This window comes from Phoxinus phoxinus (genome assembly GCF_949152265.1).
Source record: "Phoxinus phoxinus genome assembly, chromosome: 19".
NCBI lineage: Eukaryota > Metazoa > Chordata > Actinopteri > Cypriniformes > Leuciscidae > Phoxinus > Phoxinus phoxinus.
In genome coordinates, this window is record NC_136894.1 from 4,017,676 (window position 1) to 4,034,345 (window position 16,670).

At 39.6% G+C, this 16,670-nt stretch overlaps 1 protein-coding gene across 11 annotated transcripts in view; it reads left to right on the top strand.

Annotated features, from left to right (window-relative positions):
• The window catches only part of trioa (trio Rho guanine nucleotide exchange factor a), a 111,242-nt gene that overhangs the window by 70,266 nt on the left and 24,306 nt on the right, over window positions 1-16,670 (top strand). For all 11 annotated transcript variants that reach the window (XM_079590768.1, XM_079590773.1, XM_079590772.1 and 8 more), the window contains 10 exons: window positions 4,647-4,821; window positions 5,252-5,447; window positions 5,694-5,860; window positions 5,998-6,117; window positions 7,657-7,848; window positions 9,541-9,690; window positions 10,579-10,693; window positions 12,946-13,061; window positions 15,885-16,007; window positions 16,083-16,277. In XM_079590768.1, coding sequence (XP_079446894.1) covers window positions 4,647-4,821; window positions 5,252-5,447; window positions 5,694-5,860; window positions 5,998-6,117; window positions 7,657-7,848; window positions 9,541-9,690; window positions 10,579-10,693; window positions 12,946-13,061; window positions 15,885-16,007; window positions 16,083-16,277 — 1,549 coding nt within the window. The remainder of the gene's footprint in view (window positions 1-4,646; window positions 4,822-5,251; window positions 5,448-5,693; window positions 5,861-5,997; window positions 6,118-7,656; window positions 7,849-9,540; window positions 9,691-10,578; window positions 10,694-12,945; window positions 13,062-15,884; window positions 16,008-16,082; window positions 16,278-16,670) is intronic.

Below are 16,670 nucleotides of genomic sequence, written 5' to 3' on the forward strand. Positions count from 1 at the left end.
TTACGTTATTTCCTGTCGTGCACAGGAACCCGAAAGGCAACGGGGTGGCGGCTTTTTATATATATAAATATAGCTGCAAGCAGCGATGGAGGGCCCAAGCCGGTGGCAGCGCCAGCCTGGTGCCTTTAGTGTAACTAAAGGCACCGGGGTGGCGGTGCCACCGGCTTGGGCCCGTAATCGCTGCTTGCAGCTATATTTATTATTATTATTTTACTACCTTTTGGGCACTTTTGGGGGCCTTAACGTGCTCAAAAACTCTTGAAACTTTGCACAAATGTCAGAACCTGCGGCCATCAGGGCCCGACTGAAGCTGGGACCCGGGCGTGGCAGGGGGGCTCGCCAGCGCCCCCTGGAATGGGATTCAAAAACATGTCCATATCTCAAACACGCTTGCATGTAATAATATGAAACTCGATACACATATAGATCTCATCGGGCCAAACAACTTTCGTGCTCTAAGTTTTACGCCAGTCCAACAGGAAGTCGGCTATTATGGGCTGTATGGAAACGCATGTTCTGGCATTTGAAACACTTGTCCTAGAGAATTCATCGGATGACCACGAAACTCGGTGTGCATGAAGTCAAGACATGGAGGATGCTAAATTGCGAGGGGATTTTTGATATCTCGAACGGTTTGGCCGTGGCGAGGAAACAAATTTATGGCGAATATTGGAAACAGGAAGTGTGTTATAACATCCTCATACATTAACTGATCTTGATGAAACTTCAGCAGTGTGTTTGTTGTAAGAGGCCGATCACATGGATGTGACTATTGTGAGTCAAAGTTATAGCGCCACCAACTGGCAGCAGGAAGTGTGTCACTTTCAAAATGCTTTGAAATCACCCTCTTATTTTTACCCGATTTGCTTCAAACTTCATCTGTATAATGTAAACACACGGCAGATGTAGACCTGTGAAAGGATTATTGATATCTTAAATACTGTTGCCATGGCAACGCATCAAACTTTAATATTCTTTTTGGGTGCATTTGAGGCTCTTAACATGCTTCAAATTGCATGAAACTCAACATGCATATCAGATTTATTAGGTACTAGGCATGTGTGAAGTTTCAGAAACGGGCGCGGTGGAGGGGCTCAGTAGCGCCACCTTTAGTCAAAAATGGGGTATTAGTTTTACCTACAGTAACAAAAATCGGTATTTATATTTATCTCCCCGAGCCGGACAACTTTCTAATTGACAGTCATTAGCTCCGACCAACAGGAAGTCAGATATTTTGGTTTGAATGTGGTTTTGTCTCTCTCTGACAGAGTTCCCCCTGCCATTCTCTGTGTGTGTGTGTGTGTGTGTGTGTGTGTGTGTGTGTGTGTGGGGAGGGAGGGAGGGCACACACACAGACAGCCCCCCCCTTTTCTGTGTGTGTTTGGAGGGGAGCAGAAAGACTCACACTAGAGTGCGGATCGGGCCAAATTTTTCAGTCCGAGCCCAGCCCGCGTCCGACAGAGCAGTAACCGAACCCGACCCGAGCCCGACAGGCATAAAGATATTTATGTTCGAGCCCGACCCGAGCCCGACAGTTAAAATCCCATTTTTTTCTCATACTAATGACAATTGTACGTTTTTTTGTGTGGAAAGCCCGCTTTTATTAAGCAACTGTAGGAAGGCAATCGGAAATGTCAACAGGACAAGCGCATCAGCGCGCGGAGCAACAAGCGCTCTTAACACCTGGCGCGCGCACATTATGCACGCGTTTCGTTGTCACGGCTACATAAACAAATGTCCGCACACAGGAAGACGGATGTTATGGTAATATTTTACATGTATTTTAATCACAAAAACGAACGTTTGCATCAAGTGAAAGCATCAGGCACATCGGCTACCTACATAATAAGCTGTTTTAAATTTAAAATGTTCAATGCCTTATCGTGCTGATGTGACCGAGCCCGACCCGAACCCGAACATCATTTCTAAATATCTGTCCGAACCCGGCCCGGCCCGTCGGGTACCGGCGGGTCTCGTCGGGCTCGGGTCGGGTATCCATCCTCTAACTCACACTGATGCAAGCTCTAAAGCAGACTTCTTCTCGACAGTCAAAGCGGGGTTACGTTATTGCCCGTCGTGCACAGGAACCCGAAAGACAACGGGGTGGCGGCTTTTTATATATATATATATATATATATATATATATATATATATATATATATATATATATATATATAAATAAATATAGCTGCAAGCAGCGATGGAGGGCCCAAGCCGGTGGCAGCGCCAGCCCGGTGCCTTTAGTGTAACTAAAGGCACCAGGGTGGCGGTGCCACCGCCTTGGGCCCGTAATCGCTGCTTGCAGCTATATTTATTTATATATATATATATATATATATATATATTTATTATTATTTTTTATAAAAGAGAGCAGATGAAGACATGTAGCTTGATCCTCCTCCTCCTCCGCTTGCAAATTAGTCTCTCTACACATGTGAATTTTGAGGATGGCTATCCCTCCATCTCTCTCTCTCTCTCTCTCTCTCTCTCTCGTTCTGTTATTCTCTCTTCCTCTAGTGTCTTACATAATTCTGCTTTCATAACCATCTAGTTAATTATGCAGAGGTAATACTTAAACCCCGAGAGCCCAGAGGTACAAACAGAAAGGTCCCCAGCTCACACCGACACACAGAATGCCCACACCGCAGAGACATCACACACTTACTGTACACAAGCTCTCTTGCGCATTCACATGAGATATCAGCATCTCACTAACTTTCATATTATTTGAGCCTGGTCTAATCTCGAAACCCTGGTTGTGTTGAGGTTGTGGATCGGTCACGAAAGCGTTAATTATTCTGTTACTCCGTAACAAGTCCGCTCAGTCACGCAAGCCTTGCTGTATGATAAAAGCACATCACTATGGGAACAGACTTTCCGCAGAGATCCAGCACTGGAGCGTCAATTAAAAGCGAGGGCCTTTATTACCCCGATAACTGTGATTTTACTTTATTACACCATTTGTTTTTAATAAAGTTTAATCAGAGTTAACCCGCTTGTATCCTTTGAGACGGGATGAAAGGACTCTTCTGTCTTTCTTCTATCCCTCACAGACTCGTTTGAAACTGTTGCTTCCTCTTTCTCTTTCCCCCCCTCACCCTCTTCTACAATTATTACTAAAGCTGTCCCTGATAATTAACCTTTTTAATGAAAAGAGGATAATGTTGCATATTTTACATATTATCTTTCCAATGGGCTTGTAATCCTCTCACCCGTTCGCAGATAATGCATTTAGGACCATATCATTTCAATTTTTAATGAATTTAGAATCTCATTAGTGCTGGCCTTTTTGTTTTATTACATTTAAATTTCAAGCCTGAAGTCACATCCTCTTTCGGGCCCTAATATTTGTCGGTTTTTTGTGAGTTTTAGGTTCAGTATTCTGCTGATCATTTACTTCTATCCCTCAGAGGTTAGAGCAACAAAATGAAGCAAAATGTTGCTGTTCAAACCCCATTTACTCCTTTTTCACAGGCAGGGTGATCGAGACGGCGTTCAATCCATTCCCACATTTTATATTGTGTCGCACAGCATCTGCAGGCACTTTATTTCCTCAGTCCGTCTAAAATATATATATATACAAATATTATCCAAATTGATAGCTATTCATTTTATTTATTTCCATCCAAAGCAGCTTTTCATGGGATAAAGATCAATTTAAAATTTAGAATTACATTCAATTAAGTTTAGAAGAATCAAATTAGTATTAGATAATAAAACCCCTCAAAATTATTGAAAATGCAACAGAAAATAAACACTTGCCTCAATAATTTACAATCTTAATTGCCATTTGAAAACTCCTGATTCATGAAGTGTAACAACTGTCTTCCTCAATAAACAGAGTCATTTTTGATCTGATTTGAGAGCTACAGTACAGTATGCTTTTTGTATATTTGATCAAAAGCAGCCTGTAATGGGATAAAACCAAATTAGTTTAGATGATAAAATAGCATCTCAAATGGTGAAAATTTGCAACATTATTTTAAAATCTTAAAGGGATAGTTCAAGTTGTTCCAAACCCGTTTGAGTTTCTCTCTTCTGTTGAACACAAAAGAAGATATTTTGAAGAATGTTGGTAACCAGACAGCTGACGGTAGCCATTGACTTCCATAGTATGATCAAAAATACTACCGTCAACTGTTTGATTACCAACATTCTTCGAATTCATCGTTCAACAGATCAAAAATACTCATTCCGGTTTGGAACAACTCGAGGGTGAGTAAAGGATGACAGAATTCTCATTTTTGGGTGAACGATCCCTTTAATGTGTGAAAACATCTTTTCAACGAATCAGATTCATGAATCAGAATTAAACTCATGATGAATCTGCTCTCAACAATCCTTATTGACTCCCAAGGTTCCCTGTTTTGACCCCACTCAATCAACCAATGAATGAGATAATAGTCAGGAAGTCCAAATAAAAGCATTGTGTTTGTGTAAACAAGGTACAAATAGAGAAAACAGAGCTAAAATTCCTCAAATTCCATCAGATTGGGCTTGAGAATTCCAAACATTCCTTAAATCAATAATTCCGTTTTTATTACAGCTTTGATTTTCACAAAATACATAATTGTAAAAAGTAAATGTTTCTTCCTGTATCACTTGCGCACACACTAGAACATATATACCTGTGCTTCTTCCTGCAGAGACTCGGCCATCTCCAGCAACAAGACTCCTCACAACAGCTCCATCAACCACATCGAGAGCGTCCTGCAGCAGCTGGATGAGGCTCAGGCTCAGATGGAGGAGCTCTTCCAGGAGAGGAAGATCAAACTGGAGCTTTTCCTCCAGCTCCGGATCTTTGAGAGGGACGCCATTGACGTGAGTTCACTGTATACTTGATCAAGCGTCTGACTGTGGGAGCACTATGTGTTTTAATTAAAGGGATTATTCACAGAGAAATTACATTTCTGTCATTGCTCCAAACTTTGGATCCTCATTTATTATTTGGGAAGTAGCAGCCATTACTTTTTGTTTTCCACGGAAGGAAAAAGCCAAGTTTGGAACGACACGAGGGAGAGTAACTAATGACAGAATCCTCATTTTGAGTGAAATATTCCTTAAACTAGGGCAATATTCCCATCAGCACATAGTTAGCGACTCCCTGATGTCTAATATGATTTGCTAACAATTAATAAGCAGCAATCTGCAAGGATGATCTGCACCCAAAAGTCATTACTCTCTCTCCCCTGTTTGCACAGAGAGTTTATAAAGGAAGACGTTTTCCTTTACATCATGTGTTGTTTTCCAGATTATCTCCGATCTAGACTCATGGAATGAGGAGCTGTCGCAGCAGATGAATGACTTTGACACAGAAGACCTGACGCTGGCCGAACAGAGACTGCAGCACCACGCGGATAAAGCCCTGACCATGAACAACCTGGCCTTCCATGTCATCCACCAGGGCCAGGAACTGCTGCAGTACGTCAACGAGGTGCAGGCGTCCGGTGAGGCCAGCGTGATATCGGAAAATAGCATATTTTATCATAGCTATATGCACTTCTGGTGAACTTTTGAAAGAAATTAATACGTTATTTCAACAAGGATGCATTACATTAATCAAAAGTGACAGTAAAGACATTTATGTTACCAAAAAAAAACTTTTGAACTTTCTATTTATCAAGAAACTGTCCCAAAACAAGAGTTTTGAGTGTAGCGGCTTCATGATGAGAGCGTTTCTTCTTGTTTTCCAGGTGTGGAGTTGCTGTGTGACCGTGATGTGGACATGGCCACCCGTGTTCAGGATCTACTGGAGTTTCTACATGAGAAACAACAAGAGCTGGACGTGGCGGCGGAGCAGCACCGCAGACACCTGGAGCAGTGTGTGCAACTGCGCCACCTACAGGCGGAGGTCAAACAGGTAACAACGCACAGGCTATTTTCAGAGTGGAATACTTGTGTACTACTTACTGCATACGGCTCAGGATGTACTTAATACCGCCTGCTGTTTTTATTACGCTGCACTGATGTGTCGATTCGCCTGTGTTAACGCTGCAGGTTCTGGGTTGGATCCGTAATGGTGAATCGATGCTGAATGCAGGTCTGATTACGGCCAGTTCTCTTCAAGAAGCCGAGCAGCTGCAGAGAGAGCATGAGCAGTTCCAGCATGCAATCGAGGTCAGTGCTCATTATATTTTCAAAACTTTTTCTTTTCCTTTTTTTTCATTTTGCTCATGTTTTCCCATTTCTTATTATAGACATTTACCATAGATATAATAGATCAGACCATAAATATTGTCAGCATTCATTAGTGCTAACTTGCCCTTCAACTATGGCCTTTTTTTGAACCACAAACATAAACTCACACACTTTTCACACTACTACTTTTTATTTTGTATACTAACAATGATCAACTGTGAATCCACCACAAGTCAGTTTATGTATTCTGTTTAACAGCATTCTGTGGTCCAAATAATAATATTTGATACATTTCTTGAATTAAACCGCTGACTGTCTTGCTAACGCTAACTTCATACCTAACATTTATGTGTCCTGAATAAAGTTAAATTATATTTTCACACTTTTTGAATCATTTTATAAATCACGGCGTGTTTGGAAATTGATGCATGATAAAGAAATTCTGTGATATTTTAAGGAACATTTGAACAAGTTATTATAATATAATACTGTATGTGACTGTACACCGCACATGAGGAACAGATGTTCATTCTTTGTTTGAATGTATTATAGTTTTACATTTTTAAAATACTTTTAAAATACTTTTTTATAGTTTAAAATTGAAAGTTTGGCTCTGGAAACGAAAATCTGTACCCTACCATTCAAAAGATTGGGGTCAGTAAGAATTTTATTAGATTTTTAAAAAATAAATGAATGCTGATAGGCAACAAAGACACATTAAAGTGATTTAAAAGGGACAGTAAACACATTTATAATGTTCCAAAATGCTATTCTTTTTAACTTTATATTAGTCAAATTATGATTTCCACAAAAATATTAAGCAGCACAACATTGATAATAGTAATAAATATTTCTTACTCAGCTAATCGGCATATTAGAATGATTTCTGAAGGATCATGTGACACTGAAGACAGGACTAATGATGCTGAAAATTCAGCTTTGCCATCATAGAAATAAATTACATTCTAAAATATATTCACATAGAAAAAAGTTATTTTAAATTGTAGTAATATTTTTACCGGTAAAAAGAAAAGAAAAAGCTAGTCTATATAAAAGGTATTTGAAAAATGAATGCATGGTAAAATCAACCCCTTGAACTTGAAAGTGTAGAGATACAAAGCACTACAAATGGCTAAACGTATTTCTTGATGCTTCATTTGTCCGTTTATCTGCATCTCGAGCTCATAGATGATCCAGACATGGCCTGATCCTCATGTGCTCCTGCTCTCTACTTCCCCTCCTTTAATGAAGAACCAGGATAACATCAGATCCGCTGTCACTGTAGTGCTATTGGGAACCTGAAGCCACAAAGACTGCCTATCTCATTTCCTCCGACCATCAGACTCCAATTCTGAGCTGAATACCCGTCTAAAAACGGCACTTTGTGGACGAATAATAAACTATCAGTTGAATCTTAGCATCCATTGTCTTAAGTCGTCCGACTCCTGCCCATCTATTCTGTTGTATTAGTCCTTGTCTTTGTGTCTCATCTGACATGTTTTCTCCTCCTCTCCACAGAAAACCCATCAGAGCGCGCTACAGGTCCAGCAGAAAGCCGAGGCCCTGCTACAGGCGAATCACTACGACATGGACATGATCCGCGACTGCGCAGAGAACGTGGCGTCCCACTGGCAGCAGCTCATGCTGAAGATGGAAGACCGGCTCAAGCTGGTCAACGCCTCTGTGGCCTTTTACAAGACCTCCGAACAGGTCAGTAGAAGGTTTTGGCTGACTGGCGTGTCACACATACTAGTGTGCATTTTGTTTGGCTATTTATATACATTAAGACTTTTTATAATTAGGTGTTCAAGCACGAAGTGCTGAAAACCTATTGTAATTGTACTGATTTTTATTATTATTATTCTCCTGTAAAACGCATCGTGCAGCCCAAACCGTAAGTCCTAGAGACTTGAAACTTTGCCAATGGGTAGTACAAAAATCGAGGAGAGGTTATCAAAATATGAGCCCGATTGGCCCATAGGTGGCGCTATAGCAGCAAATACGCGAAACTGGTCATATCTCCTAGACCGTATGTCCCAGCCTCAAGTGTCTTATATCATTGGAAAGCTGGACTCCTGAAGAACAAAACGTATATCTCCGATTTTATTTCCGGTAGGGAAAATTTTCCGCCATTTTGAATTTTGTCAAAAACCTACTTTTGCGAACTAGTCCCTGGTTTTTCACCCGATCGGAACCAAACCAGTGCAGAAATGTTCTCTGGATTCTGAAGATGAATAATGATCGAAAAAAAAATGAATTTTTAAATCGGAGTCGCTAGGGGGCGCAAAATGAACGTTGTGGGAGGAGCCTATTTAACTAAAATGGCTATAACTCGAGAAGTAAAGGAGATTTCTTCACCAAACTTGGTACACATGTGTCGGACGTCAATATGAGGTCACGGTAAAAAAAACGCGTCGATTGGCCACATGGTGGCGCTACAACACAGAAAAAACATATAAACACCTGACCGTTTGTCCGATTGACTTAAAATTTGGTATGCAGTGTCTTGGCCCAAGGCCCCATGTATGTGTAAAAGGATATTGGCGTATCTCAAAAAACATGGCCGCCATTGGCCAATTAAGTTGAATCACCTATTAGACAAGGTTAACGGAGGCCAATCAGAACGAAACTCGGTGGGCGTGTTCAACTCATGGCCCCAAAGGTCTGTAAGAGTTTTGAAAGAAATCGGACACTAGTTGGCGCTAACGAGTTTTAAGGCTCTGTAATCGCGTGGTGTTACAAATATCGTCACAATATGCATATCATTTGATAGATCTTCTCATGCTGAACAACTTTGCCTCTAGAACTAATGCTGTCAATTGAATTGTTCATTAATTATACGCAATTACGTTAAAAACCTACTTTTGCGAACTAGTCCCTGGTTTTTCGCCCGATCGGAACCAGACCAGTCTAGAACAATTCTCTGGACTCTCTAGATCAATAATTATTAAAAAAAGTTGAACTTTTGCATTTGGATGGCTATAAGAGGGTAATTTAAGAAAAGGGGCGTGTCAAAATACACTCAAAAGCCTATAAATCCTAAATAAAAACTCAAAACTTCACAAAAACTGGTGAGCATATGTGCAATAACATCATTAACAAGCATGCAAAATTTTATGGAGATCGGACCATAGGTGGCGCTATAACTGTTAAAAAGCTTTTAAACGATATATATTTCCTATGGTAAATTGCCTGTATTGGCTGTAAATGGTGTTTTTCCATCTATGATGTCAGTGGTTAAATGCTTGCTAAATAAATCTTAATGTCTTTTAACGTTAATGTGCTTAAAGGCCTTAAAGGCCTTAAAAGCTTGAACACCGACAAATGCTGCTTGCAGCTTTAATTCATATTGTAGTGGGTTTAACAGGCGGTTGAAGGCTCATCTTCGTGTCTGTGCTGTAGGTATGCAGTGTTTTGGAGAGTCTGGAGCAGGAGTACAAGCGTGAGGAGGACTGGTGCGGAGGAGCCGACAAACTCGGGCCCAACTGTGAAACCGACCACGTCAGCCCCATGATCAGCAAACACCTGGAGCAGAAAGAGGCCTTCCTCAAGGTAACATCCAAACCCAGAGGACACATGTCTGTTCCCCGCAGGTCCTTAAAATGTCTTCAATTTAGTTTTAATGCGCCGTGGCTCTTTCTACGGGCTTGCGCTTTCCTAGCGGTTTGCAATCACCGAATAGCCCACATTTATGCCATGTGATTGTTTTGATCTACTGTTGAATTATGACTGTTTACTTTATGATGTTTATATCATACCTGCAAACTGACGCCTTTCAGCGAGGAAAGTTTCGATGCCATTTTCTTTTCATATTATTTCATATAGTGTTTACAAAAAAAAAGTTGAATAATAAGTAATTATGTAATATATTTTAAATATATATACACACACACACTGAATGAAAGCTATGAAAACCTTTTCACAATATTCTCATTTTGAATTTGGGGTTTTCATAAGCTGTAAACCACAATCATCAAAATTATAACAAATAAAGGCTTGAAATATCTCACTTTGCAATGAGTCTATATAATATATTAGTTTCACCTTTTAAGTTGAATTACTGAAATAAATGAACTTTTGCACAATATATATATTTTTTTAGTTTCACCTGTGTGTGTGTGTGTGTGTATATATATATATATATAATATAGTGTGTGTGTGTATATAGATATATCCCTTTTCTTAGAAAATGGTTTAAAGGCTGAAATGTGAGGTTTATAATTTGATAGAACTTTATTATTTGAACAGTACAGTTGTTTAAATCATTGTTTTTACAGTCATTTCATGGTTTAGGATGTTACCATAAACATTGACCTACATTACCCCAGCTCGATAATAATTTTGATTTGTGCTGGCCTTAAAAATTCTTACATTTAAGTTTTGAAACCCCTGCAGATCGGCTGTGTTTGTGTAACTTCTGTGTTGCCCTCTGTGTTTCAGGCGTGCACCTTGGCCAGGCGTAATGCTGATGTGTTCCTGAAGTACATGCACAGAAACAGTGTCAGCATGCCGGGGATGCTGAGTCACGTCAAAGCTCCGGAGCAGCAGGTCAAAAGTGAGTCATTGCCCACAGCTTTACGTCAAAACGCTCTGGATAATGACTCAGAAATGTCACATTAAGGATAAAAGTAGCATTTTATAACAGTCTCACATTTGTAAACATTAGTTCATGTTCATGTTAGTTCACAGTGCATTAACTAATGCTAAGAAACCACTTTTGATCTTAAAAATGTATTCTTAAATGCCAAGAATAACATTAGCTAAGGTTAATGTTGTGCTGTGGGAGTATTGTTTATTATTAGTTCATGTTAACTAATGTAGTCTGCATGAAACTATGCGATAGTCTTTTCCTACCTATTGTGATGCGTATCCGAGTGAAACGGCTTCTCGAACAAGAACACATGTGGGGCGGGACTTGACTTTGTCCATCGGGATGGGTGTGGTTTGCTCATTTGAGTGACAGGTTGCCCCGCCCTCACGCCTGTAAACACGTCATCAGAGAAGTGATGTCGCTGCAGGTCAAGTTATTTCGATTAAAAATTATAAGGAACATGAGTTTAAAAAAAATATGTGCACGGATGCATCATTTATAACAAATACTGCATAATTCCCCCAAATTTTTTTTTAAGAATTGTCAGTTTTGATTTCTAGTCAAACACAAATATTTGACTAGAATACCACAACTGACCAATCAGAATCAAGTATTCCAGAGAGACGTATAATAAACACATGGTCTCTGTAGCATTTCAAAGCACAGGGCTACAGATGCTGCTCTCCGCATGTTCTCCTCTTATTTACCAGTCTTCCCTCTGCTGTCTCTCTGGGGACATGACAAAACACAGTCTGTCTTCCCCATAGGGGTTTAGCTACAATGCTTGTTGATCGAGTATAGATTCTGAAATAGCGCTGTTACGCCATCTAGTGGCCGATCTGTGCGCTACACCCTCTCTGAGTTTCAGCATCTGGCCCACTTTGGCCCAGTTTAGCCCAGTTTAGAGTGTGCATTGTGAATGCAGCCCTCTTCTGTTCTGAATGTGCTAACAATGACTCAGATAATAGAAGAGTAAATGGGTCAGGCCTCCGCCGTACAGAGATGGCAACTTACTGCAGAATGGTGACAGCGTTACTCCACTGGGGATCGTCCCTTTACCTTCATCACACACACACACACACACACACACACACACACACACACACACACACACACACACACACACACACACACACACACACACACACTGTAAAGTGCATTCGTTTAGTCAAATTATTGATGTGAAAATTATGTAAATATTTGATCAAATAATAAGCCATTTAGTCATAAATAATAATAATATTAATAATAGATTTTCCTACCGTCAGAGCAATTTAAAGGATAATTCCGGTATTTAACACCTTGAGTCTATATTGTAGTTTGTTTTGGATGAACAAGAGTGGTGGACAACATTTTTTTGACAATGGTTCCTCTCTCGAGTTTTTGACTATAAAAGAATTGGCCATGGACCCATTTAACATTGGAGTCAATGGGCATGTCCGAAAATGTCATTAAAACAGCCAATAATGTTCGTTTACAAAACTGTGCAACTCACCGAGTGATTAATGATGTTAGTTGATGTTCCAGAAACAAAAAGTGTTGCGAAATACAGTTTCTGTCGTGTTTTATTCGTCATTTTGTAAAATCCCATTGAATTCTGTTGAAGGACTGAGTGCTCGAAAATGACGAATAAAACACGACAGAAACTGTATTTCGCAACACTTTTTGTTTCTGGAACATCAACTAACACCACTAATCACTCGGTGAGTTGCACAGTTTTGTAAACGAACATTATTGGCTGTTTTAATTACATTTTCGGACATGCCCATTGACTCCAATGTTAAATGGGTCCATGGCCAATTCTTTTATAGTCAAAAACTCGAGAGAGGAACCATTGTCAAAAATATGTTGTCCAACACTCTTGTTCATCCAAAACAAACTACAATATAGACTCAAGGTGTTAAATACCGGAATTATCCTTTAAGCTTGAATTACCCACTTAATGTATAGTTTTGTAATTAAAATAATGAAAAATTATAAATTACCTTCATGCAGTAATGAAACAAGTATGAGACAAGTAACTCATCATTGAATCATTCATTGAAACCGATGTCTATTTTTGTGATTTTTTTTTTTTTTTTTTTTTAACCAAAAAATGGTGATTCTCAATTTGTCCAGAATCATGCAGCTCTAAGGTTTAAGTGACGTACCCTAGTGGTTCGAGATCTGGGCTGGTGTTGCATCATGGTTAAGAATGTTGATGTGTGATTTTGCAGATATCCTGAATGAGTTGCTGCAGAGGGAGAATCGGGTCCTTCACTTCTGGACCATGAGGAAGAGGAGGCTGGACCAGTGTCAGCAGTATGTGGTGTTTGAACGCAGTGCCAAACAGGTTTGATGTCTCTCTCTTTCTCCATCTGTTCCTTTTGATGTCTGATCAGTCTGATTATTCGTTTCTTCTTGGCCCAAGCCTGAGACTGACAGACTGACTCCGTCCCATGCACTGAGACATTCATTATTTACCTTTTTCATCTTCTGTTTGTATGTGTGTATATGTACTGCTTAGACTATTCTTACAAGTTAGTCATCTCATTTTTTTTTTTTTTTTAAGACTGGTCATCACTTTTCAAAGTAATTTACATAAAAACATAGATTGTTCTGTTTTGAATCTGAAAAATAAGATTGAAGGTATTACACACCCTGGTTAACTGCTAGTAAAAAAAAAAAAGATGCCACTGCTGGTTTAGTCATGCAAATGCTGTGATTTTAAACAAAGTTTTGCTTTAGGACCTGATTATACATCAAGTACCAGGGCATAAAGGAAATGAAAATCAAACATTGAAATTCATTGCATTGAAACTGCACAGGGAAACTTGACAACCTTAAAAACTTAAAAAGCAGCACAAGTGTGTTTCTTTTTTTTGCCCTTTTTGGTATGTTTTGATTTTGATACTTTTTTTTTTTTTTTTAGTTTGCGTGTTTAGTTTGTACATTTGTACAATAGAGCCAAAGAGTTTGCTTGGATAATCACATGAACAATAAATATATGGGAATGGCCTGTTTATTACAGTTCATAATCATGCACATATTTTTACACTACCGTTCAAAAGTTTGGGGTCAGAAAGATTTTTTTGTAAAAAAAGAAATGAATGCTTTTATTCCGCTAGGATAGATGAAGTGTATCAAAGCATGAGTGATAACAATAAGACTTGTATAATGATACAAGAAATAAATACTGTTCTTTCTATTCATCAAAGAATCCTAAAAAAAACTGTATTACAATAATACGAAGCAGCACAACTGATTTCAACATTGATAATAATCAGAAATGTTTCTTGAGCAGAATAAATTACATTTATAAAAATTAATTCTAGTAGTTCAGGTAAAAACCAATTCAAGTTATTGTAAATTGTAAAATTTCACAATATTGAAGGGTTAGTTAACCCCAAAATGAAAATTCTGTCATTAATTAATCACCCTCATGTCGTTCGTTCATCTTCGGAACACAAATGAAGATATTTTTGATGAAATCCGATTGACAGCTATTTAATCAACACTTTTTTCCTGGACATATTTCACACACTCTCCTGCTCCAAACATGAACCAGTATGCGTACATATTTCATCATGTATTCTTTAAATGAAATATATATGTTCAAATAAGGACACGGCGTGATCATGAACGCGATGACACGTTGAATTATTCTAATACACAGAAAGACAATGATGTAGACCGAAAATTCAAAGAAGAATGGACAAAAAAGTAACTATGCCTTTATTCTTTGTGTGCTAAACTAATGCGTGTCGTTTGTTCACAGATTTCTAGTGCTCGTAAACGTAATGAAAATATTATTAGACCTTTTCTTCCTCATTTTTCATATAGACTAATAGCTCTGAAAATTATAATGCTGATTTCTAATAATTTATCAGAACACATTTGATTTGTTCATGATAGTTGTTAGTAGTCTCTAATAATACGATTTTTGTGAGTTTGTTGTCATAGGGTTACATTTTTAAAATAGATCAAACTGCGGTTTGTTTGTTTTTCCCCCGTTCACATTTAAATATTCATTTATCTGTATAATGAGTGTGTTGTAGGTCTGTGTTTTAGTGGTTGTTATCTCCCCTCTTCCCACCTTCTTCTCTCCCAGTTATCCACAGCTTTGCACATCCATTTCATGAGTCTTTTTCAAATCTGAGGCCCTGTTTACAGCTGGTATTAAGATGCGCTTTGGTGGACCGGATCACATGTAGACGAGGGAGACACACACCCGTTTACACCTGGAGTTTAAAACCATCTCTTTTGTCCACTTTCAAACACTTCTGTCCTGATTTCTTCGAGGGGAGGGTCTATGGGCGGGCAAATGTTTTTTTTTTTCCAGATCTTTCGATCTATTGGACGAAATAAGCTCAGGCAATGTACAAATAAACACGCCTGAAGACGACATTTGACCACATGAGCGTTTACACTACAAAAGTTATCCAGTCGAATGCGTTTTCCACTGAAAGTGTCTGAAAGTGGTCGAGAATGGACAGGCTCACAACTTTTTAATAATAATAATAATTCATTACATTTATGTAGCGCTTTTCTCTGCACTCAAAGTGCTTTACATAGAAGGGGGAATCTCCTCAACCACCACCAATGTCCAGCATCCACTTGGATGATGCGACGGCAGCCATGTTGCGCCAGAACGCCCTCCACACCACCAGCTTACTGGTGGAGAGGAGACCGAGATGAAGCCAGTCAGTATATATATGGGGATGATTAGGAGGCCATGATGGACAGAGGCCAAGGGGCAAATATGCCCAAGATGCCTACTCTTTTTCGAAGGACATCCTGGGATTTTTAATGACCACAGAGAGTCAGGACCTCAGTTTAACGTCTCATCCGAAGGACAGTGCTCTTTGACAGTATAGTGTCCCCGTCTACACTGGGGCGTTAGGACCCACACAGACCACAGGGTGAGCGCCCCCTGTTGGCCTCACTAACACCTGGTTTTCTCAGGAGTCTCCCATCCAGGTACTAACCAGACTCAGCCCTGCTTAGCTTCAGTGGGCAGACCCTGTTTACACCTGTTTGTCCACTTTGCATCAATCGACCAAAACGCATCTTAATAGCAGGTGTCAACAGGGTGTGAATGAGCAGTGCTAAAACAGGGTGGTTTTATGACACTTTAACACTCAGTATTTTAAAGTGTTTCTTTCTCATTGTCCAGGCTCTGGAGTGGATCCACGACACCGGTGAGTTTTATCTGTCCACACACACCTCCACGGGCTCCAGCATCCACCACACACAGGAGCTTCTGAAGGAGCACGAGGACTTCCACATCACAGCCAAGGTACAACAGCACCACAGCGACGACAGGCTTTAACTCTGCAGTTCCCTAAAGCTGATTCTGTCCCTGTGTCCTCAGCAAACCAAAGAGCGGGTGAAGCTGCTGATACAGTTAGCGGATGGGTTCTGCGATAAGGGCCACTCCCACGCCGCCGAGATCAAGAAATGGGTCACGGCCGTGGACAAGCGCTATCGAGACTTCTCCCTTCGCATGGACAAGTATCGCACGTCTCTCGAGAAAGCCCTCGGCATCTCTTCAGACTCGAACAAAGCAGTATGTGTTTTCTTCTCGTAATGTGTGATATTTGATCATGCCACATATGATCATGAGTGCACTCATGGTTTAGAGCCATAATCTGGATAAATAGTTTGTTTTTGCCAATCATCAAACGGCCTACAGTATATTTCTCTATTGAGAAGTAGGCTGTTAGCAGATTATGTAAGATACAATCACTATTTGCAAAATGCATTAAGCATCAATATTGCTTATAAACCTAAAGTCTTCATAAGGTGCATATTATGGTTCAGACTTTTCAAATTATAGTTTTACAAGATTCACAGCTATTGGAATATTCCTGTATGTAATCAGCATATTCATAATACATTTAAACAAAAAAATCCTGATACTCTCTTCTGGAGGTGCCATTTATCACACTATTTCATTTTT